General features: G+C 39.4%; 3 protein-coding genes across 4 annotated transcripts in view; 2 read left to right on the top strand and 1 right to left on the bottom strand.

Annotated features, from left to right (window-relative positions):
* Positions 1-60: 60 nt before the first annotated feature.
* On the top strand, positions 61-3,310 carry LOC110988069 (COA8 family protein CBG23705, mitochondrial-like). The gene is made up of 4 exons (XM_022251299.2): positions 61-258; positions 545-802; positions 1,492-1,555; positions 2,206-3,310. Exons 1-4 carry the CDS (start codon positions 133-135, stop codon positions 2,370-2,372), a joined length of 615 nt encoding a protein of 204 aa, XP_022106991.2. The 5' UTR covers positions 61-132; the 3' UTR covers positions 2,373-3,310.
* LOC110988067 (cryptochrome DASH-like) lies at positions 2,921-14,599 on the bottom strand. The gene is made up of 13 exons (XM_022251297.2): positions 14,429-14,599; positions 12,606-12,778; positions 11,451-11,550; positions 10,754-10,872; positions 9,581-9,729; positions 9,219-9,307; positions 8,573-8,646; positions 8,137-8,226; positions 7,736-7,815; positions 6,738-6,955; positions 5,747-5,866; positions 4,760-4,933; positions 2,921-4,025 (listed from the first exon to the last, which is right to left on the bottom strand). The coding sequence occupies exons 1-13, from the start codon at positions 14,492-14,494 to the stop codon at positions 3,927-3,929; spliced, it is 1,551 nt and encodes a 516-aa protein (XP_022106989.1). The 5' UTR covers positions 14,495-14,599; the 3' UTR covers positions 2,921-3,926.
* A 2,286-nt stretch (positions 14,600-16,885) lies between these two features.
* The window catches only part of fut8 (fucosyltransferase 8), a 47,924-nt gene continuing 39,764 nt past the window's right edge, over positions 16,886-25,045 (top strand). The window contains exons 1-2 of one of the 2 annotated variants that reach the window (XM_022251280.2): positions 23,881-23,963; positions 24,810-24,874. The gene's annotated coding sequence lies outside the window, so the exon portion shown is untranslated. Of the gene's footprint in view, positions 17,038-23,880; positions 23,964-24,809; positions 24,875-25,045 lie in introns of those variants that run through there. The other variant, XM_022251279.2, reaches the window with a different exon arrangement.

Genomic DNA, 25,045 nt, shown 5'->3' on the forward strand with positions numbered 1-25,045 from the left:
ACAGAGTCTTGTAACCTGGCTTACATGTACGGTTTTAATTACAAATAAAAGGCACTCGAAGTTGATGCCGACTACTGTCCAGTTGGTGCAAAACAGCCGAACAGGGCCGGGAACAGGGTGCACATAAGCATAATGTTACTTTCAAGAAACGTCAAAGTTTTCGTTTCCTGCTGTTATAAAAAAAGAATCTGTGCTAGTCCACTCCATCAGAGGCATAGCAGTAAATACATGTATACACCACTAGTGGCCCCTTATCAGGTGAGCATGCATTATAGAACTAGGACTAGAGGACGCTGCATGATCTAAAAGTAAAACTGTTGAAAATGATTTGGGTTCAGCACGTTCAGTCTTGTACGAAAGTAGGCTGCTCAATCATCATGGGCATCTTGGGGGGGGCGGAAGGCGGAGAGAGTACTTTGCCCCCCCCCAAAAAAAAAAGCCGGGTGACACCCATCATTGCCAGTGCCCATTTTCCAAGTCTGGCTTTCCCAGCAAATGAAAATTAAATGCTTCAGTGAATTGTTTTTGATTTTTTTTTTGGTAGCTATTTACTTCGGATTCAGCAGCCAGTGCAGACAAAGTCCCAAGTGAGGCTAATGACCATCAGCACAAGGCAGAGCCTCCTGATTGTCCGGATCGGGATTGGATCGGCCCCGTGGACAAACGCTCCAATCTCCGACAACTACGCTTTGCTCAGAGACCGAATGAAACAGAAGCAGAGAGAAAGTACCGAGAGATGAGGGAGGAAATCTATGACTGGAATCACGCCTTCTGGGCCCAGCATAACCAGAACTTCATTGAGGTGATGAGATGTTGGCCAAGTCAGGTCTTGTGGTTTTGCCGTCCTGCAGTCCACTGTAGTGTTAGGCACATCTGCTAACTCGAGTGCATTTTTGTGCTGTATGACGTTCGCTGGTGGGTTATCAATGATGTTTAGAGTCAACAATGTTTAGATATTTCAAAATATTTATTGTTCCTGCAGCCTGAAACAGTCTCTCTCTTGGAGTTTTGCTCTTCTATCAAAAGATTTGAAAATGTCTCTTGCTCAGTTCCTCATAAAGTGGAAATATATTGTGGGGAATAGAAAACCAAATTACCACTTCGCAGTTCAGTGGTCAAGTCCATGATGAGTCTTTTTACAAGTCCTTTCACAAGTCCTTCATAAGACTAGTCCTAAGTATTAGGGTGAACAAAGGAAATTTTTGGTTACATTTCAGTGGAATGAATTGTTAATTGGGCTAATTCTGGATGACTTGTGATTGACATGTGATAGACTTGCAGGCACTCGTGATGGCCTTGACAACAGTGCCACTTTCAGACATGCAGTTAATAAGAAAGTCTTAACCATCTGCTGCATCTTAAAACAAATAATCACTTGGATTTTGTGTCACCAGTCAATGAGTCAAAACTGCATCAATAAATCTGAAGAACGCAAATGAAGAAAGGAATGACCATTGAAGATGAGATATTCACTTCGAGTTTTCCTTACAGGCCAAAGAACGTTTTGTTAAGGAGGCACTCGGCAAGACAGGAGTAGGGCTCTTGGATGAAGATGGTAATTTATTGTTGTTTAAATTAAATTTCTGTGTTTAAATAATGTGATCAGAGCATTAGTTAATTGACATTTTATACTACTGCACAGTTACACCAAATTGAAATCCTGCGTTTTGCCCTTTTAAAATGTGGGCAAAATCAGCGTTTCATGATGTTTGTTGGTGTTTATGTCTGCTTAGAAATTTCTCCTGAATCGAGTATACACGTAAAAAAAAAAGCAGTGGCCATACACAACAGTAACTTGAACTAGTCCTAGAACTGATTGTGGGCTACGCTGTGCATAGATGTAGTGCCAAGAATGAGGGAAGGCATATTGAAATCAAATTACTAAAGTGATGCACATAACCTCTTCAATCTGACCATCTTGGCATTAGACTGTGCCACAAATATGCATTATGTCTGCGGCTATGGCTTTTCATCCTAGCATGGTTGCAGCCAAACTAAAGCTGTAGCCATAAAATATCCCATTCGGCTACAGCTGGATATGAAGGATGATGGACTGCTATGCATTGAGAGATATGTAAATCAGTTGAAAGAATCTACCCTTTTGTTTTATCTTAACAAATTTCATGGTAAATCTTGACTCCTCCCTTTCTTTGTTAAAATGTATTTCAAAAATCCTCTTTTCCCTTCTATTCCCTCCCAACAAAGGAGCAAAACGAGTGTTGAGTGCGGATAAAATGGCCGAGTTCTACAGAGAATTTCTCCAGGACAACCGGCAAACACTCAAGCTGTATAACCGGGAATGGTACCGTAAGAACACCGCCCTCTTGTGGCCTGCATTCAAGATTGCTGTGCAGAGGCTGTTGAGAAGGTGACCCTACAAGTCGCTGGGAGAACAGGATTTCTTCCATCTTCAAGTGTGTGAAAAAGTCCTCTTGCTGACTGCAAAATGACATCAACATTCCCAAATGTACATGTATGTTTTACTCCATGCCTCAAGGAGATTGAACTTGGTGTAAGAATCTCATGAAAAAGCTGTCCTACAGTGTCTCAGAGTGGGCATCTGTGATGAAGATTCATGCATCTGTACATGAGCTTGTTTTTTACAATCTTTTCTTAACAATACTCTTGAGGACTGGTTACTGTCCATTTTAGTTCCTGTTCAGACTTTGTTGTCAAAATGCCCTCTACATGTAGGTCTTAATCAGTGTTCTGAAGACTTGGCTCAGGTGTGAGAAGCTTTTGTCTCCCACATCCCATTGTTCTTGGTCCTAAGTTTAGTAGGATAACGAGTCCATTCACTATTGTCCCATTGTCCCAAGTCATGAAGGATAACAAGTGGACTTATCCTACACCATGCCTATCATGCCAAGGAGATATCTTCCCTGATGGGAGAAAGACCAGAGAGGGTAGACACTTGAACTTAGTATCAGAAGTTTTTATTGCTCATAGCAATCTCTTGACAGGTTAGTTTCCTTCAAGCTGATGTTATACTTCTATTCAATGAAACTTGACATGCAGATGCCTTGATACTATTCTAATAATATATCTATCACATTGTATGATTAGAGATGATTAGCTTTTCCTTTAGCTTTTCCTTTACATTTACCAACAACAGGTGGACAAAATTTTACCATTGAAATCAGTACATGTATTACACATGACAAATGTAATACCTGGAAGAAAAGTTTTTGAAAATAAATCAACTTTGGTAAGTAGCTGCTTTTTTTCCCGGTACTAATTCCGGATGTGGAATTTAAAAAACATGAATGTGAATAAATGGCAATAATGCATGATTTGCGGCACAGTGAAAGCAGAACCTTTCATTTATGTAGGCATAAAATAAAAGGACAAGATTTCCCATGATGTAAAGCATATTGCATGAGAAGTCAGCACAAGTATTACACAAGGGTGACATACTGGCACTTACATTACATGACCAGCTGAAAAAAATCAAAGGTTTAAATTTTGTTCGCGTAAAGTTAAAGAACTCAGTTTACCAGATTTTATTCAAATTTAACTCGCAAAAGGCTTACTAATCCATCAGTCAAAGTTATGTAACCACGTAGAGTCTCCGGTCTCAGGATGCCTAAAATTTATTTAACAGGTGCATATCTTAATCAGAAATACAATAAATAACCAACCCAAAACACTTTGTATTTAATATATGCTTTCAACATCAAGATCCCTTCTAAAGGTTTGTGGAAATGAGGCCAAAGATTTGAATATCAAACAACCTATGATACACAAGTTCCATTAATAGTAACACTTTGCAAATACGTAAGGACCAAACCCAATAATCCCAAATCCCCAAATTCGATCTGATTCTAACACAGCTGGACGGTTAGGACTTTAAATCGCATGGTCGGATTTCACTTTTGTTTCCCCTCGTTTGAAATTAACAACATGATCCAATCTGCTGACTCCTCTCACTTCTTATGGCCCCTCTGCTTGGCACTGGAGAAGTAGAAATCAAGTCCTCTGGTCTGCTGTCTTGGGCCTGGTCCCTTCCCACTTTTTCCTCTTTCCTGAAAGGCAGAAACAAACAGGTTTATCTTCCAAATCTCCAATGAGAAAAAAAGTTTAATATTTATTTGTTTGAGAGGCTAGCCCCAAGCATGCACATAGGCAAAGCAAGTTTGAGATAAATCTTTGGAAAAACCTTGATTATTGCTAGCTCTCAACCTACACTGCTTAGATTATGGGGAGCGGCTGAAGGTAGGAAAATTTAATAATGCCCAAATAAAACAGCATTAAATGAAAAAAATTTTTTGTGCCCTCGAACAGGTGGCTATGCAAATGAGCAAATAAAAACATTCCAGATGGAAACAAAGTAAACAGTATGTGGCAAATTCTGATGTGAACAAAACCAAAGCCCTCAACCAATTTTACAGTGCCCATCCAGTTTTGCGGTGAAACGTAAGTTTTAAATACAAGGATGCTTTTTCGGTAAAATTGGTAAATAACAAAAACTGGGCAGTTCTAATTTCATCATAAATGAAGAAACAGTGCAGAAAGTATATGGTATTATTCAACATGTGGCACTGGAAGGAGATGTTAAAGGCATTCATTGTGACAGGTTCTGAGTACCACATTAATCTCTTCTGAAGTATTCTTGACACCACTATTCGGGAATGAAATAGTTCACACAATAGCCTTGACTAAAGGCTTGATATGCGACAGAAGACAGGTTCTATTTTGGAACATTCCTATTTTGAAAAATCGTGGCCAGATGTGCTTTCCAATGAACTTTATCACCCACCTGACTTCCTGTATACTTGCCCCACTCCGGTGACTTCACAATGGGCATGGGGTAAGTGTGGCCAAGCCTGACGTTAGCCTGAATGAGCAGAGAGCTGCTGAGGGCCCAGGGGGTGTGTACAGCACCACCCTTGATGCCTTGAAGTTCAGGCACCCACAGCCTCACATAGTCACCCTGTGGAACCAGAACAGCAAAGCCATTAAGGTTTTTTTTTCTAAAAATGTATAAAACAGGTGTTGTTGAAACATTACATAAATGAAAAACAGACTTTTGGAAAAGTGTGGACATTAACCATATGCTGCCGGGTTTAATTTGAAGTTGCTTCCCAAAACTGGCCCAGCGTGCTACTGGCGTCTTTTCAAATGCAGACCAGATTAGCGTGCAGCAGTGTTGTATCGCTGGAGCGCTTTTGTCCCCGGTGGTAGTCCACTCATGTTGAATGCAACAAACAGTGGTATAATCATTCAAAACAATGACAGATTTCCTCTGCTATTGATAACTGAAAAAATGTTGGCAATTCCCAGTAGCTCAGTCTTTTGTTCCGAGTATGGTCTTTTGTTACAAGGCCCAGTTCCTTGTGTTCAATTTTGGGCACCCTGGCTATACGTATAAAGCCAACGTCTCCAAAACCGGGCTCCCCGGCAGCAAGTGGTTAAGATATGTACTGGGCAATTGAAGATTACTGATGACACTATATTCATGACGAGGGGAGGGCTAAAAATGGGTAGGGTCTCCCATTTTGGACCCCATATGACGAGGTACATGCATGGTTCCCTGCATTACCCAAAAACATTCCACAACAGCAGCACTATTGACATATACTGTAAGTATTACACCATTAGTTTTAGAAAATTAGTTGAACTTGACCTCACATCCACCTTGAATAACTTGACCAAACACCTCCACTGTTTTAGACGGTGATTGGAAATGACTAGCAGCTGACCCTAGTTAAACCCTCTTCAGCCAGCATGTCAATGAACCACATACCTGAGCATCATAATCCAATCCCTGCTTAATCATGTTGAACTTTCTGTCCTGTCTTGGATCATTGCCAACTCCAGCGCAGTATAGCCAGTTGCCATAGTTACTACACACGTCATGATCAATCTGCAAGGCCAAATATCAATGTTTGTTATATATGGCAGGTGTTTCTAGCTTTTAATCCGAAGTCAGTGCATCTGGATCCCACTACAACCCATAAATTTTCATGGCTATTCGGTTCGTAAGTGTGACGTCACTTCAGTTTAAAGCACACCCACTGCACACGTGCACTGCACATAGGGTTACATGCATTGATCGCCGTTTACATGGAACCATGGAACAGGAAGTTAACGCTCAACTTCAACGATTGTCCAATGAGAGCCTGCAAATTGTGGCGCATCCGCCATTGTGACGAAGTCACTTATGAACCGGATTATCCACACTCCCACTATGTGATAACTTTTATTCAGGCTTCTATGCTTAATACTCTAATGTGGTCATAACATTTATCATTGAGTATCCGGTTCATAAGTGACTTCATCACGAAGGCGGACGCGCCACGATTCACAGGCTCCCATTGGACGATTGCAGAAGTTGCGCGTTAACTTCCGGTTCCATGGTTCCACATAAATGGCGATCAATGCATGTAACCCTATGTGCACTGTACGTGTCCGGTGGGCATGGTTTAAACTGAAGTGACGTCAGACTTGCGAACCCGATAAAAGGAAATTGTAAACACTGAACTGAACTGATTACATGTTGACACAAATCTTACATTTGTCAGAACTTTCATTTTGCAAATACCGCTACAAGTGACCCACAAGCCTGCAATAGTTTTTACTTGATTGTAAGCCAGAGGAAAAATTTTTCCTACCAATTTTCAGAGGTTACAAACATTTCAATAGGCATGATAAAAGTTTCTGAATCAGTGTTGATCAGATGACATTGAAATAATGAAAGCATAAATAAACGTTGTAGTCCAAAACCACCCACTCACCAACAGATGCTCAAACCATTCGGCTCCCAATCGCCAGTCCAACTTGAGGTCTTTGGTCAAGAAGCTTGCTACGTTCTGTCGGCCGCGGTTGGACATGAACCCCGTGGCTGCCAACTCTCGCATGTTGGCATCAACAAAGGGGACCCCGGTCTGTCCCTCCCTCCAGGCATCAAAGAGCGCTTTGTTCTCCCTCCACTCTCGTCGGTTGCCAAGGAGGCCTGAGGAAAAATTATAATTCACACTTCAAAGACTTGCATTCCCATAAATATCTCTTGGTGTTTTGTGACGATCATAACTCTCGTTGGTTGCCAAGGAGAACTGACAGAAATTACCATAAATACTTCAATGACCTACACCTGATGTTGTGTAACAAGCATTTATTATAGGCCTGCTTGTTTCACGCAGGTGTAATGGATGGAGAGAACCAGTGGGATCACTGATCAAGATCGTTGATCCGTCATTGGTTCACTGAGACCAAAACCCATCTAATGGATGGAGCTAACCAGCGATAGAATGATCCGTCATTTGTTAACTGACACCAAAACTCATCTAATGGATAAAGCTAACCAGCGATAGAATCACTGATCAAGATTATTGATCCATCGTTGGTTAACTGACACCAAAACCCATCTAATGGATGGACCTAACCAACATTGGAATCATTGATCCATGTGAAACAAACAGGATCCATGCCTTATAACTATTCATGAGCAACAGAACCTCTGTCATTGGTCAAAATTCTAATGTGTCAGGGACTGAAAAAAACCTCACTCACTGATGTGAACCTCCCATGCTAACCTTCCCTTAGTTGCAAGTTCCAATGGTACTTTTCAGCAGTATAGATATTGCTTAAACACTGTGGTTCTCAAACTCACCGACAGCCAGGCTTGGAGACAATGATACCATGCGATCAAAGGATCAACTTTTAGAAACCAAGGTCTAGGGGAAGAATTGAATCCCAATGCTGGAAGATAGAAATGACATAATGATTTTCTCACCACTGAGATAGAAGAGTCGATCTCCAAACTTTAGGGCCACAAACTTGAAGTAATCCCTCCACAAAAGTTCAAACAAAACCCTAGAAAAGTTAAACAGAAGGACGGATATGGATCATCTGGTCAATGCAATGAGGTGTTCAACTAATTACACTATACGTTCCTTTCAAGAATGATGAAAGTTGGGGGAACGCAAACAAGACCAAACCCTCTTCACTGAGCACAGTGCAATGTGCCTGAGGATTCTTACAATGTTGCTTGGAAATGAGGAAGAGGATCCAAAATGTAAGAGCACATTTTCAACCCAACAGACAATAAAAAAAAAAACTTCCCAGAGAATATCAAATCATCAAATGCTTTGGAGAATTTGTGAAACACGGTCACCAAGCTATTTAGTTGCATACCAGTAGGTTGATTGGTTGGCTCTTCTTTCCTTCTCATATTTCTTGATCTCTTCATAGATTCTCCTTGGAGACAGACATCCCAGAGCCAACCTGAGCAAGTACGCACAAACCCTGGTTCAATATTCAGGCCAAAAATCATGAGGGGTCTAGGCTACATTTCACTACTAATTGCTAAATGTACCCACATTTTTGTTTTTCATAAACACCTGCATGCACATGTGACAATTTTCTCCAAACAGGTATTAACTATGAAACACCTTCAAGTTAACATTGTTCATTAAATCAAGTTTGTCAAATATGGCAACTCCTCAAGCATGTATTAAACTGCCGCCATCATTCTATGTAGGCCTAAAATTCAAGACTATTCACTAATATCACTGATGCCTATTCACTAATATAATCGAGTATCAATATGTCATCACATGATCGGTCTCACCAGGAAGAAAACTTGGTTGAGTAATCTGCTCCAATGAGCCCATTGCGTGTTTCCTTGTAAGTAGCTACATAGTCCTGTTCAGAAAGTACGAGATTGACAAAAAGCATCAGGTAACACCCTTCATAGACTGGTTTATGTTCAGAGACCGGCTTTGGAATTTCTTGTGCTTACTTTGGACATTCTCTTGACTAGTATAAAGAGTTACACATTATTTTTTTTGGGACCACTCTATGTAGTCACAGATCAACTAGTAATGAAGGTCACTGCACCAGCTTCTGTTCAAAATAACTGTCAGAGTTCACCAATGTTGTACAGTTCTGGCACACCTTTTCTCACCATTACCTGGGAACTCCTGGGCTTGTAAGGTGATTTTTTTTTTTACCCCTCCACTTAGAGCAAATTTCAAAAACATTACAACAATGCTAAAATGCTACTGACAAGACATTCTTCCTCAAGAAGACAAAGTGAGGTAGTAACAAACTGAAAGTGATCTATCAACTGAGCCACCTAAACTTATGTTGGTAGCTTCCTCATTCTGTTGGAGGTAATTTGATCCATACCCCATCTGATACAATGCAATCTGGAGAGTGATTTAACTCACGACTTTTACTTTTGAAATTTTACATGGGTATTATTCTGTACTCACATAATCCCAGAAATAATGCTGAATTCTTGTTAATGCTTGTCTCTCTCCTCCGCTGTAGGGAAAGGCAGAACGATCATCCTTCACTGGTTCTGTGGAACCAAACAAAGCCAAAATGGTACTGCGTTTGATTTGAAAACAACTGAGACCAAGAAAATAGTACTTCATGGAGCCTAAGGTACTCCATTTCAAAAACTTTTAAATTCATATTTTCCAAAAAAATTCAAGTTGTAAGCTAGTAGTTATTAAAAAACTTTTTTCTCAATTTTAGTTCTGTAGAAGTATTTGGAAATCCTTTGAAAAATGACAACAGATGTGATACATGGTTCCATTGTACGTTTCAATGCTAACATTTTTATACGTACCTGCCATTCCCATATCCTCCATGCTAGGGGTGAGGCCAGGATCTATCCCTGGTGGGAGAGGATTCAGCCTACTCGGCATGGGAAAGGTGGGGCGCACTCTGGACTGGTTTTCTGTCTTCTTGCGAAACTCAGTGAACACGTTTGGCAATCTGTAATGAAGAAGTGAATATAAGATACGATGAGACATTGATAATCAAACAGATAGTTTATATAATGACAAGACTAACACCAATCACAATGGCTCTGCAAAGTTCAATGTTCTCATTTGCATTAACTGACTACAAATTCAATTCAAAATGCTGTTTTATACATGTATTATTTTCGCTGGAGTTTAGCCTTTGGGAGATAAAAGAGTAACTCTCTGTGGTCCTTTTGACAGCAATTTTACAAAAATCAAACATACTGTTCGAGCACAGTGCACATTTTTCCCGAGACAGGTTAGTCAAAAATGTACAATTTTTCCAATGTAGCACTTGCTCAATGCACACAGGCGTATAGCTTTACACTTCAAATGACCGAAACAAAAAAACCATATGTTTGATTGAGTTCAAACTTTAAGCTAGAAACGAAAACGAGTGTCTTTTCATGCAAGCTAAGTTTTTCAAAAATTGAGTGAAGCACAGCCAAGTTCTTGGGAGGGGGGCAAGAATTTGCCTCCCCAGCTGTAAGATAGGCCAAACTAATCCAGCTCTTTTCTTACGCTTAGTATCAACTTTATTCATAAAAACACCTTGATAGTAAACTCCAGATTTCAAAAGAGATTGTTTGAAAAATCCTTAAATCAGGAAAATCCTGATAAAAAAATAATGAAATCAGGACAAATCCTGACAAATCTCACCCCTGCAAAATGTCAAGGATAACAGAATGAAACAAAACTAACTCCTACATTAAAAAAGATCTAAGGCCTAGGCTCTATGCTGTGCTACTGCCTTGCCGAACTCAAATAATTCCATTTCTTAAGTTCATTCAGCTCAGCAAATTGTATTCAGCGCAGCAAGCCCTTTAGCTCAACAGGGTGTGCCATGCTATTGTCGTTCCAAATGGCAACAATACAGCACTGCTTAATTTCAATTTGGTGTTTAGTACAACTGCCTCTTTATTGCCATGCTATTGCCACACTCATTTGAATAAAGCTCCTCACGGCAATGGCATGGCATGTAGTCTTGACCTTACTCTCGTATCCTGAACGGAATATCATCTCTGTGGTAGAGAGTTGAACCCCAGAACTTCTGGACAGGAACCTGGCAGGATTTTGCAATGGCAGCCTCTACATCCAATTCCTCTCTCGTAGCCTACAAATGGAAAGAAGACAACACTGAAAATGCTACCAATAATTTGATTCCGCAATTGTCATTCACCACTCAACATTCTTACATTACAGTCCTTACTGTTCAGATGTTTAGAAGCTGCACCAAGAGCAAACGTGTTTGCTTGTTGTCTTTTGTTAACTGGAAAAGTTGGCTTGTGGAAATATGCATGATACTGATACCATCGTATGCAAACAGTTCGAAACAACGGATCAGCCGGAATTCTCTGGTTTTGTTTCTTGTACATGTATGCTAAAACACTACTGGATGTGCACATTCTGTTGGAAATCTAGAGTACCGCATTCCACTTGCAAGTTTAAACAAGTGATTGCCCCCTCTACAATCCCTGCAAGGGCCCTTTACAAGGTACTGCGCACAAAATGGCAGCAAGGAAGTGGCCTTGATGATTATTCACAGTTCCACATTGGCCTTTAAATGATTTTCTCTAAACGGCAGTTTTTCTCTGAACAGTGGTCTCTAAACTGGTGCCTTTTCTTAAGAGACTCTAGGTAGGTACTTGGTACAGGGTAGCACAATACAATAAACAGGAATTTACAATGTACCTCTTCCTGTAATGCTACAGCTTTCACATTGTCCTTGCCAAGTTGACGAACCAAGTCCTGAATGACAGATTCTGGTTTCCCTCTGCTGATGACCAGATCACTAATGGGACAAATACACGTACTTGACAGCATTAATAACAAGCCTGGAGTGATTTCCTATTTAACTACATGTACATTGCTGAAGCCATAATTGGGTTAATGTATGGAAGGACTTGACTAAACAAAGTAACTTTTCATTCGCAAACTGTCTCAGTGTTACCACTTATCACTTGACCAAGATAATATACACACTAGATCCAACCACACTGCTTTTAATCTGAATTTTACAAGTCTTGCTGCAGAAACAATATTCTGTATCAATGTGTTGCAAGACAGTTGAAAATGAATGACTGTGCAGACACTACAACCAGTTCTATTGATTTCCAACTCGGAAACTCGTGAAGAACAAATGCCACTCGAATATCCAGTCTTCTGCCCACTTCTTGAGGCAGAAATGGCTAGTGTTGTGTCAGGCATAACACTTAACCTTAAAACAAGCAAATTAACTTGCCCATATGCCCGGAGTTAAAATAAATCTCTACACTTCGCTGCGCTCTCAGCAGTAATCCTATGTACACAGGACTCATGCTTTAAAGCATTACGTCGTCAATCCTCCTAAATCCTCAGGAAAATCCTGGAGGAATTAGGTAGACTGAGGCTAAATGGTCAAAACATGTGGCTGATTGAGAAGAATACACTGTGTCAAGGTCTTGCGTTACACTCTGTGTTGTTAATGCTCAGCCATGCATAAATTCATGTCTCAATTATCCATGAAATCATCCGCACTGCTCCAGGATACCATTTGCACTGCACCAAAATGACAGGAATTGACAGAAGATTTTGAAGGATTGAGGCAGTGGTCACCCCTCAAAGGACGAGAATTTCGGAGGATTGAGGAATACAGTGTACATGTACATCCTAGCCAAAGGGTCCATGGGTTAGGGCTATTTAATGCACAGAACGCTAATTAATGAATTAGGATTAGTTAATGGGTTAAGGCTAGTTCATGGATTTAATAGGGCTAGTTAATGCAAAGAATGCATCAGGGTTAGGGCTAGTTAATAGGTTAGGGCCAGTTAATGCACAGAAAACCCATATGTACATGTATGTACTCACCTGCCAACTTGTTGCAGGGTTTCCTTGAGATCTTGAAGGCTTTGAAGGAGGAACTTCAGGCGGTGAGGCCCTGTCTTAGGAAAAGAGAAGTGCCAGGTGCCATGGTAGTGACGAGGGTCTAAACAGTACAACGGAAGAACGTAGTCTGCATTCTGATTGGCCCAATGGAGAACCTGTGTAACAAAAGCATCAAAAGTTTAGCTTTGGTAGTTGTTAGTTGTTGTAGTATGCTTCTGAATAAATCTGATTTGAATCAAACCTAGCCAGTTTTGCTGATTGGTTTGTTAAAAAAAAAAACGGGAAAAATAAATACAAGCATAGAGCATACCATGGAGGAAAAACCTGATAAAGGTTTGCTTTTGGAAAAAAATCTCAACACTGCTATTCATTTATCACACCGACTCACTCCTGATACCTGAATGAGTGATGAAAATCTATAGTCAATTTTATGGCTGTCTGGTTCCCAGAACATGGTGATCTGTAATACGTGTACATATCCTCTTTGGGATCATTACAAATGTACAGATTTACAGATGCGTGCATCTTGAGGAAACTTGATACAAAAATTGGTTGTTTTGTTTCAATACGTTCATAGAGTTTACACACATGGCTTCATCACGCATCTCAAGTACATCACTGTGTTCAGTTCTTGTGGCAGGACTCTCCCTCAATAAATACATTATTCAGCTTTAAGACACAACAAAGGTCTTTTAATGTAGCAAGAATTGAGCCGTAAGTACTACATATCGATCCGTGGCCCAACCGGCTCCTAAAGATCAGTGCTGGACAGATATATGTTGGGCACGATAGGCCAATCTACATGATCCCCTTAACTTAAGGCTCTGTGCGATCGGCTGATGCTGCATGAAATTCCCAACTTTACTTCCATTTTTTTAAACAATCTTTCACAAACGTGAATTAGAACGTAGAAAGAAAGGGTGATTGGATGATGGCAGAATTAGAAAGAAAATGGGATTGGCTGACATAGCTCATGGCAGAGTTAAATCACTGTGTTTAGGAGCAAGATCGACCGATCGAGCGAAGATCGCACAAGCCCCAATATCGTCAGATTGCACCCAACTATGGAGACTTTTTCTTCTTCAATGACCCAACACATATCACACGAACTACATGTATAACTGGTCAAAAATGTCAAGACGTAAAGACGGACATGCAAAGTAGAGCGACATGGTTGAAACTTAGACTAACGTTAAGTGAACATGGTGAAAGTTGGTTTCACCATGGTTGCACTCACACATTCATGACATTTATTTAGCGCCAATCATGGCATTAGAAAGTAAATTGAAAATAGTGTAAAATCAACCAAGTTTGGAGCCCCATGGCAGGCAACTGAAGTCCCTGAGGCCTCTCAAACAAAAATCAATGTGCTGTTTGGTCCTTCAGATTTCATTTGATTTTCAATTTTTAGTAGGTTAACCAAAGAATTTTTTAATTATCCTCCCAAAACAAACTCACCCCCCCAAAAAGTAAATGTTGCCAAGCCTTCCCAGCGGCCATTTTTCAAATGACATCCCTCGCCTTCCGCGGGCTCTTCTGACTTATTTTCAATCCCATTTTTGTCTGCTTTGCCCCCAGATGGGTACCCCTGAATCAACAGAGATGATCCCGGGCCATACTGACACAATCCCACCATTTCTTGGCCAAAACAGACCCCTCTTTTCGAAACAATCTCTGGGGGGTACTTTTTGTACGCCTTGGCCTGGCGGAGAATTTTCCTGGAATTGGGACACTGCACCCCTACATGCTCTTTGGCAAAAAAAAAAAAAAAAGAAGAACAATCACATCTAAATGTCTAGTCTCACCTCGTTGTCGTGATATCGCAGGTCATTTCTCAGCAAACATATTACAGTCCTGAGCTTATTTGCCATGATTTTGTCGAAGGAACAGTAGACCGTTCCGCAATTCCCCCTTTCTCTGGCCCCTCAAACACAATTGTGATTACATGTTATGTGCGTTTCATGTCGATCTGTTCACGCGTACGTTGGACTCGGAGTTACCTGCTTTCAGGTACCAGACAAACTCTCATCTTTGTTGTGCACAATCAAGACGTGGAACCAGTCTTGGGATGTTATATAAACATGGCCCGCCGTACAGCGTCCCAGACACGTCCCACATCACACGTACGTCACAGCTAGCTGCCGTCAAACAGGTGTTGCATAAACATACATTACATCACATGGACCTTCTGACTAATCCAAACCGGGGGCCGGGGATGGAGGACGCCTCTTTGAACAGAATCCGAAAATTTGAGATATTAAAAAAATTATTCTACTGGTCAAAAATCACTTGGAAAAAATGTTTCAAAATTCTGGCCACCCTATCGTTGTTGTTGCACTTAGGTGTGAGTAAAGTGGGATGTGTCGAGTTCACTTTATCAGCAAAAAGCCGCTCATTACGGGTACTCGGACAAATACTAGTCCTTTTCGGATCAACCCTGTGCAAATGTGAAATTTCTTTTCACGTGACTGGGAAAAAGTTCATCGCGAGCAAATTTTATGGAAACGTTATGGCATTGAAATTGGTTATTTTAAGACGTTGTGTGGGTCAGGGTTTCGGTTTGGTGGATCTCAAAATCACTGGCCTCATTGTTCGTTAATTGAATTCAACGGATTTGGGACGGAATCACTACACGCAGACTTTGGTATGAGTAAAAACCTCTTGTGCAAGGGTTCACACCCGACAATTCGTACACATGTACCGTAATGAGTGATATGTACCGTACATTAGTTCACTGAATAGTGATACCGCCCTCGGGCTTGACCTTATCTCTTATTCTCAGTTTCAGCTTATTTTTTCAGTTAGGCAAGTTCGTTTTGCTTTGTTTGACATTATTTCCCAATTTGAAATAAGTCCCATTCAGAAATCGAAGCAAAATTTATAGTTTCATGTTTGTGCTTGGCAGTGCTTTCCTGACATTGCGAAATCACCATAGTTAAAAGGCGATTAAATCATAATTCCATATTGCTTTCAGGGTGTTTTCGTCATTGAATTACTCCATGGAACCATAATACATATTGTATACGATAATAAGTGTGGTTTCTTAGCATATAGCTGCGTTGTATATTAGTCTTCAGTCATAGTTTGACGGCTCCTTCGTATTTTCAGCATTTGCAACACGAACGATGCCTTGCACTTGTACCGTTACTCATCCGATGCAATGGAGTCGTGCAAATCACTTCAAGACGTCCCATTAGGAAACCATTTTGAAACCCACAAAAAGGCTACATGGTGGTGCTTGGCTTAAATAAAATGATCTGAACTTCCGTGATTTTGTGTACATGCGTTAAGTGCATACTCTAAAAAAATGGAAACTTCTCCTCAATTTCGGTTTGGACTTCAAGAATTATCCCCGCACAATGGCATTGCCATCATTGTATAACAACCACCTTGAATGTTTATTCGTGACTAGCCTCTCTTCTAGACTCTGCACTTGTTCTTTGTATATTATCCTGTATACTGTATAGTTTGTAACCACTCAAGTGGACCTACATGCCAGCTGTTAAGATATTCAAGTTGCTGCCATAAACTGGAGTTCTGGGGGTTGTTATAGACGAGAATGAGACCATCTTTTTTGTATAAAAAAACAACAACTGCATGCTGCCAAAGGTTTTGATTGAATTGAAACCTGATGATGTGAAATTTAAAGTTTGCCCAGGAGAGAAATGATCTCTTCAAACTTTTTATTAAACACACCATCCCATTTTACTCAATACGCACGAAAACAAAAATATACAAAGTAGAGGAACCACCTTCTACGTTGTATTTTAGGGCTTTTACACATTTTTTGGGAAATACCCCTTCAATAATAATATAATGATATTAATAATATAAATTGTTTTGTTTTTAAATGTGTTTCAATTTCTGTTTCTTCTGGGGTTCCCCGTTGCCCCCCCCCCCTCCATCCGCAAGTACCAAGGAGTCAAATAAAGTAGAGGTTTGCTCTGGGGGTGAAGGAACTGAACCCTGATAGGCACATTACAATATGTATTTTTTTGTGCCTTTTACATTGGTTCTCACAACAGAATGCCGAATGCCAAAAATGCCGAACTGTGTCTACTGGATTCCGTACCACTCTTGATTTGTTCAGTATACTGTGGATCTTGTATGTACAACGCTACAGATCACTGTTTTGATAGATTCTGTCTTAAGCCATAGGAAGTTGGCCTATTATTATAATACTGAGTGGGCGAGCGAACTTTGCACTAACTCACTAGAAAGTTTTTGGGTCACAAGAGGGCGTCTTAATAATCAGCTACTTCATGAATCGAAGATGGCTACCTTATCTTACGAAGACGACGCTGTGTAAATATATCTTACTACTTCGACTTACTTCAAACCATGAGATCAATTTAACCCTCATAAAGGCATAAAGCCTCTCAGTGGCGAAGATCCAGCCGTAGTCTTGGACCAGGTACGTGTGAACAGTACTTACAAGCCTCTCTAACGACCAACAAAGGGTTCATTTTGCTAATACTTTCTCCTCTTGTGTTTGCCCAAGCGTATAACACGGCCCGTGTGTGTCTTGTGTGCCCAGTGTGCGTAGACAATACATGCACATGATGTACCGTAGTCCTCGCACGCGACCTTCCCCTCGGATGATCCAATTACGCAACAAAAGCACATTGGCTTGCCCGCAGATGTACATGGGTGATGTTGGCTAGAAAATTGCTCGAAAAAAGGGGTCATTAATAAAATGGGCCATTAATAAAATGGGCCTAGTGTAAGTAGTAATGAATAAACGCGATAAGTGATTGTACTGAGTGAGGGCTATGCAGTACAATTTTTTTCAAGTGCTCAAATTTGTATACACTTTTCAAATTTGTTTATGAATACTGGAGTTTATTTTCATATCTGTGCATACAGTGTGTATTCTGTTCTGTTGATTGGCAATCAACTTTCCAGGGTCCATTTAAAACCTTCATAAGTTTAAATTCTATTGCTTTTTATGACTTGATGCAGTCAAACTAAAATCAATCGAAGCCCAAAGGATTAAACTATAGATAAGATTATAAATAAAAAATATGAGTTTAATGGAAAGAAATATAACTGAAAAAATTTAATTATTAGTATTATTATTCAAAAAAGTAGTCAGTGTGGTATGTACTTTTATTGGTAGTCTATTTATTCCAAACTTCAAGTGTCCAATTTAAACATGATATAAATCGTAAACTGAAGTGTACAATATAAATTGGAGTTGGTGTTGCATCTTTCGTTCACTGTCATGACTGTAAATGTTCTGTTATATGATACAGGCCCTAATTATGATCCTGATTTGACAATTCTTTTGTAGCATTTCATTTGTACAAGGCTATCTCCTTGTGACACCTGACCTGTCTAATTAGACTTGGAAACATCATTGAAATTTAATTCAACGTAAATTAAATTTTATATCAAGGGTAGGATGTTTTCAATACATTATTTTTTCAAATGTTAGTCTATTATCTTTGACTGAGTGTTTTGTTTCATTCATGTAGCAGGTTTGGAAGGTAATAATTCAGGCAATTGAAGAAAAATTAGTGATATGATTATACGTTTTTTTAACAATAAATACATGTACACTTTATTCCATAGAGCTCTCATGATGATGTATTTGCTAAAATTTCTGCTAAAACTAGAACTGTCAGTGTAAGTGTTTTTGCTTTCTAAGTTCTAACATTTGAAGTATGAGTAAAGATGGTAAAGAGTTTTGATTGAAGTACCATTTACAAATGTATTCTGTCAGTCTATTTTTATTCTGGCATATTCAAGGAAATGTGTGAAAGAAATGTCAAATGATTTTGAACTGATCATTACCCTTCCTGTGATAGTTGTCTCAGTCATAAGCTAATTATGATATTTGGGTCACAGAAGGGCATATTTGGTTGCACCAACATCAATCAGAACTTGACTACGTCATTTACATGGATATTGATTGAAGGGAATCCTTAATTTGATGTCATTAAGTGTTTTGTGATAAACACTGTCAGTTTAATTTATCACTATGAGTGGAACCCCCCCCAAAAAGGTAATTGTGTCCATGCATTCTGGATGAACCCAAGCTGCAAGCCTGTAAATTGCCAACAGTAAATCACCATTTGGCAAAGTGGTCAAATTAACCTGAATTGGTCTTGATGCAATTTCATTGTTTGCCTGGTTCCACTCTATAAAACCTCAAACTAATGCTGTGTGGAAAAGCAGACTAAAGCTCCGCCCACTCCATGTTACTTTGAAGCCTCTGTCCAACCAACTGTGCAGTCAGTCATGCAACATAACACACAAATCATACCTTGGGGAGTTGATAATCAAAGTTGACTGGTAATGCTATGCATGTTAACTACCCTTATGCTAATTGGTTCTGCCATTCATACAGAAAACTGTCATGGTTTTTGTATCTTATAGGGGATTGTCTTGAGAGCAGCAGGTACACTGCATGATCACCTGGATTCAGCTTTGTAATTCATTTTTGTGTATGGTGCTGTTTACTGTCTTACTGCATTCATTTTAAAAAATGTGATACACTGGGTTCTACCCTTTTTTAATATACTGAATGTACTCTTTTTGTTGCCATTTCATGGTCTAGATAAGAAACGCTAAGGTAAAGACATTATTTTTTAGAAAAATTTCAAAACCCAAAACTGCTGCAAACTGCTTACCAACTTAAGGTGACCTGAAATATGAACGTACCAATAAAAGGCCGGACATTTTGCTCCAAGCAGAATTTTTCACAAAGGGGAAATGCCTTTCAGGATTTGTGAACGTTTGGTTGCAGATTTGTTGCATCTGGAAACTAACCCTAGCATCGTCAAAGGTTTGAAGAGGGAAGGAAAAAACTATTGGCTTTTGTTCAAATTATTTAGCTGCGCCCAAGTATCTGTTTGACTATGGAGTTCCCCAGTGATTAGGAAATCCAGCTTGACATAGTTACAGCTTATCTGTCAATAACTGAGCAATTGTGGACTGTTGTGGTTGGAGCTTTGCAAGGGAAAATCAACTTATTGTTAAAAGGATCAACTTTTACCAGTGGTTGATGCTTGAGTCAACAGTGGAGCTGTGACCAGACCAACATGTGGAAGCATTGTTATTCTTGCCACTAAATATTCATTGAAAGACTATCTCCTGTCAGATGGATGGATTATCAAAGTGAACCCATTTTTCAGATAACAGTTGGACAGTAATTTTAGAAGTTAGACCAACTACAATGTACATGTATGTCACCATAAACAGTGTAGTACCTCGGTATGTTGAACAGGTAAGTATTCTAATTGTTTAGTAAATATTCATTTGCATAACAGGCAAATACAAAATGTGTACTATCATGATTCACCCGTCAAACATTATTTCTGTCACAGTGTCTGTCTTTGAGCAGTGAGAGTAAAACCCCTGTTCTTTAGCCAGAGGACTCTGTTTTGACTTCATAGGCTTTCCATCTGGAGTTTCATGACTTTCCTGAACAGCTATGATGAGTGTTTAAATTGGTTTATGCTGCTGAAATAAGTCTGTTGATAGGTAAGGCCCATTGAAGCATTCTGATCGAGGCTGGAAAACAAAAGAAATTTGTCCAACGTTTTGTTGCTTTTTCTCCTAGATTATTTTAACCGGAGAAAAATATCAGAGGGAGTGAAGCAGACAATTTAGTCAGTTAATGTTTGCTTTGCTTTTGTTTGTTTCCTTGTTTTGTGACATGCTACACGTTTTCCTTAAATTTGAACCATTAGGAGTTGTAGAGAATGTTTTTGCTAACTGACTGGCACAGAACAATAAATGACCAGGCTAAATGCAAGTTGAGTTGATGTATCATGGGTACATGCAGGCTAGGGTGGGAGTCTGAATCAGTGAGTCACTGACTGTCACTGACACAGGCAGAAGGCCAAAGAAAAGAGAGTTTAGACAGGATATATGTAGCTACATGTATCCTTTCCTTCAATAGAATACGTAGCCAAAAAATGATAGTTCTTCAAGAGTGAATGATGGGCAACTGGAGTCTTGGCTGTCATTTCTTTATTTCAAGGCCTGTGCAAGACCTGTACAGGTCAACAGTGCACATTTCAACTGACTTTTTAGGCCTCATGTGTTGCTTCTTCTGAAGTTACACATGCACACTGTACGTGACTATTGCCTATTCACGTACCTTTGGATTTTGTTACCAAAAAATTGGCTAATATTTGTCAAGAGACCTTGTAATTTTGTAAATTTGTATCATTTTCATGGTATGGGAGGTTATCCTAGTTCTTTAAGTTCTTGTAACGTCATGCTCGCATTTTTTTTCCTGGTGTTTTTCATGTTTCGGTATGTGTCCTTCTGATTGAATGGATGTTTCTAAATGGGCATTTACATGTATTTGATGTTTAATTGGGTAGAGTTTATTTTCTATTTTTGCAAAGTACAGATTGATATAATTCATTCTAACCTTTCCACATTTCTGTGTTTGAAATTGACCTATCTGCATTCATGCCATGTACATGTACCTTCAACCTTATCCCCCATCCGAAAAGTGCTCCAATTAAATGGATGCCCTTGCTACATGTAGTCTCATTAGATGCACATATCAAATAACCAACTTCAGCAAGCAGTGAAGTACGCAGTCACTTCCTGCAGGTTATTTGGTTTCTCTTCCAGCACACTTCCCCTCCATTTGTCTGCAGTATTAATGAATTGTAAAATCAAATCTTGATGAGGAGAATTGGAAGTACTGGATAAGCACCACCTGCCGCATTTATCCAAAATTATTGACCTGTTTGCTTTGAAGTCCCTTCCCCTCAGCATTAGAGGAAATTGACAAAGTATAGCCCTGTCGTTTTCTACCCGTCTCATATCGCATTGATTTTTTGCTGCCTGTCGATTGCGTTAGCTGCCTACACCATGTATATACCACAAGCCGATCTATTACACTGAGCCACTACTTACGCTGATGCGGTGGTTCAGTCATAATGCTATACTCAAGGCATTCTTTCACAGTCCTAAATAATTTATGCTTCAGTTAAATGGCTTTATTCAATGACCTTGGCACCCATTATTTCTAATTATTTGTGCATAGAAGACCGAACTTGCTTAGAAGCTGCAAGCAAATGTGCGGGAATGGAGTTGGTGGAAAATCATGATCTCACCCTGAAGGCTAAATATTCGCGGGCTCAGGGTGAATCAAATAGTTCTTATGTGCTTGTTGGTTGTAAACTGACATTACGCCTTTCCTACATGAAGATTCCATGGCTATAGCTCCTGTTTGGGTGTCTTATAAACTGCAAATAATTGTAAGAACATCAAATTTAGAGGAGTGGGTATTCTAGTTTTAACATGCACAGGTACCGGTAATTCATGGTAAATCTAGATATACAGTTCCTAAATTTCTTGGTTTTTTTCCCCTGTAAATATCAACTTTCAGGGCAAAATTAAGCACTGTTTGTAAAATGTTCAGTACATGTTCATGTTCTTGTTTGAGCTTATCAGTCACCACTGTGAAGCATGGTATACTGCACACATTGACAAAATACTCAAGCTGCCAACCAACCATATCTATTGCTAGAAGGCTAGATGTGAGTTCATAGCAAGAGAACACAAACACAAAAAAGTGCCGTGCACTATCCTTCGAAAGCTTAGCAGTGTCTCCGTACTAATCTTTATTTGTTGATGTTGCATTTGCCATCACACTGTATTTGGTTTTCTGGAGTATTTTTTAGATGGTGGCATGTTATACCACAAAGGTTTCCTCTCTCATTTACAGTCTATCCTTTGAATGTGCTGATTTTTTTGGGTGAATTTTGTACAATATTGGCATAATGCCATTTCTGATTTGTTATTTTTTAGTAATTAGTGATACCGACATCACTAATTTTCCCTGGCATTGGTTTGTAAGCCATCAAAAGTGATGACGTCCTTAAAAAGCTAAATTTAACGGGGAAATAATACAGCATTTATTTGGAAAGCACTTAAGAATTTTTCAGACCAGTCTCACTGGGTTTTTGCGCAGGGTGTCGATTATTGTTCCTGTAGAGAACTCTCTCTCAAATTAAATATCTACATGTGTAGAATATTATGAATATTTGAATGCATTGACAAACTCTTTTTGCACGTGCAACTGACACCAACAACTTGGCACACATATATTGGAAATATCCCTTATGCTTCATCAGCACAACAATCTCAGACAGAATTTTTTGCAGCTTTCTTTTGACACCGACAGTATGCTACAAAGACATCATGGAAAGTATTTATTGTTGAGATCACTTGAAGGGCAATTGCGCACGAAAGTTGAAACTTGGTCAAAGCATTACCAACCTCATCGTTACCGTAGTAATTCCCAAGCAAAAGAAAGTTTTGAACAAAATCATAGTGAAATGAAAGGCTTTCTATTTCCACCATCTTTTTCTCCAAAATTTCTTCTTGTTTAAGAATACCATATTGATCAAATTTCCACCTTGACGAGGAATTTCCCTGAAACAGTCCTGCAGTGATGATTGGAGACTGATGAAGAGCTTGTCATTGTTAAACTGTCCATAGTGGTTTATCTCATGTTACTCCAGTGCAGTAATGCCCGTTGCATTATGCCTTCTGACCGCTGCCGTAATGGTTCATAAGTGTCATGCAAACATTGAAATGAGTGTCTTTTGAGTTCATGGTACACTACGTATTGTGACAGTGCTTGGATACTCACACGCACTATGCTCATCAGGCCAACACATTGCAGTTGTTTCAAATTTTTTTCCCAGCTTGACCAAATTGAATATGCCGGGCCAAGATAGAGTGATCGTGCATAGTGTTCATACTTCAGTGAACTCCAGGCTGTCTGAGAAATATGATTCGCAAAGTGCATTTGTGAGGGACATATGCGGTATACCCAAGATACATGTGTACATAGTTTGTGAGTGCGGCAGGATTACGTCAACCATTGAAAACAGGTTTTTTATCGCTTGAGTTTTCAGCGGTTGTACGTGTACATGCATACCATACATACCATTCATAAATCAGTCAGACTCCCTTGTCATAGAATATATTTTGGTTATAGAAAATAGAACTAGGGACTACATGTACCGAAAGATGTTAACAATGAACACCTGCCTTTGTTGATGAGACAGGCATGCAATTGTAAATGGGTGAGTTCTAATTCTTTATCTGTTTTGCAATTGTTCTCGGACATTTCATCAGGACTCAAATTTAAACTTGGGCTTTTTATGCCATTTGACCTCCAGTTTTTACCAAAGATTGTATAGCGCCGCACAGCGGCGCAAGATGGAGAACTGACCATCTCGCATGTATTAATTTCATGGAGGTCATGATCTGCCATTCTGGTGTGCAACTGGCAAGCTGTTTGTACATGTGACATATGGGGGCAGGAGGCTCTGTCCACGAAAAAGGGACAGTAAGGTAAATATTTATCCTGAATAAGATTGAAACTTACATTTGTCATAAATAGAAATATTTAACATCTTAATGTAAAACCGTTGGAGATGAAATGGGAGATTTTTGGTGTGTTCTGTGTGGCTACACTCACTGTCCGTTGTGAAGCGATGTTAATTTGTATAAATTGTAGGCTAGCCTATATGTATCTCATCCGTAGGCCTCCTGGGCGCAGCAATCCCACGGCACATTTCATTACAAGTGGCTCACTCTCCTGGACTGCTGACTAAATTACCCTAAAAAAGTGGAGTTCTGATACTTGTTGACACCTCTGAACTGGACTTGACACCTCTGAATCAAAATGATGTCTTGAATATCAGCAGGTTAAAGTTTGTGGGAAGAGATAAAAGAAGAACAGCTGTGTTTTTAATAAAAAATAAAATATTTATTGGTTGCCCCGTATTACTAATAAGTTAAAATGTAAATGCAGGTAGACCAGAACCCTGTTTTTTTTTACCACAACACCTGATCTTGTGGCGTATGTATATCTTTCTTTTTTTTTTCTTGGCAAACAGTGGTTATTCACTCATGAATATTCAAATAGGCCTAGGCCTAATAATTAATATAAAAATGTAGCAGAATACTGTACATGATGTATACCAGAATTTAAATTTGTACCTGTAACGTTACGTGACCACTGCCATCTTCCATTAGCACTAAGTACTGTATATTCACATAAATAGTATATAGACTAGACATTGTCTGGGGAAAAAAATGGGCTCTCCAGTTATACACCTTGCACTGAAGGATTAACTCACACATAGGAATTTTGTTTGTAAGTGTACCATTTCTGTGTTTGCCTTTTTCATTCAGAAAATTTCTCATCTGTAAAAACCAACTTTGCAGAAATTCGTCAATAGGTCTACAAATGGCAACAGGTATGTAATCATTTTTCTTGAAAAGAAGATTTGTATTACTCACTGTACAGATGTTGTGGCTTCAAGTCAATCATTAGAAAAACTTCCATATACGGATTCCAGTTGATACTCGGTAACAAAAACCATATTTTGTGTTTTGCTCAAATGTGACCAAAAGGTACCTAAGCCCAA

Source organism: Acanthaster planci, linkage group LG01 (assembly GCF_054643075.1).
Source record: "Acanthaster planci isolate LZ-2023a linkage group LG01, COTS_SCS, whole genome shotgun sequence".
Classification (NCBI taxonomy): domain Eukaryota; kingdom Metazoa; phylum Echinodermata; class Asteroidea; order Valvatida; family Acanthasteridae; genus Acanthaster; species Acanthaster planci.

What these genes read in the sequence shown, in the direction of transcription:
- LOC110988069 (XM_022251299.2), top strand. Translation starts at nt 133, where the DNA reads ATGTTACTTTCAAGAAACGTCAAAGTTTTCGTTTCCTGCTGTTATAAA. An exon ending in ATAACCAGAACTTCATTGAG is followed by an intron (nt 803 to 1,491) that starts GTGATGAGATGT and finishes TTTTCCTTACAG; the next exon opens with GCCAAAGAACGTTTTGTTAA. An exon ending in AGGGCTCTTGGATGAAGATG is followed by an intron (nt 1,556 to 2,205) that starts GTAATTTATTGT and finishes CTCCCAACAAAG; the next exon opens with GAGCAAAACGAGTGTTGAGT.
- LOC110988067 (XM_022251297.2), bottom strand. Translation starts at nt 14,494, where the DNA reads ATGGCAAATAAGCTCAGGACTGTAATATGTTTGCTGAGAAATGACCTG. An exon ending in GGAGGATATGGGAATGGCAG is followed by an intron (nt 9,308 to 9,580) that starts GTACGTATAAAA and finishes TTGGTTCCACAG; the next exon opens with AACCAGTGAAGGATGATCGT. An exon ending in GCAAGTATACAGGAAGTCAG is followed by an intron (nt 4,026 to 4,759) that starts GTGGGTGATAAA and finishes TCTGCCTTTCAG; the next exon opens with GAAAGAGGAAAAAGTGGGAA.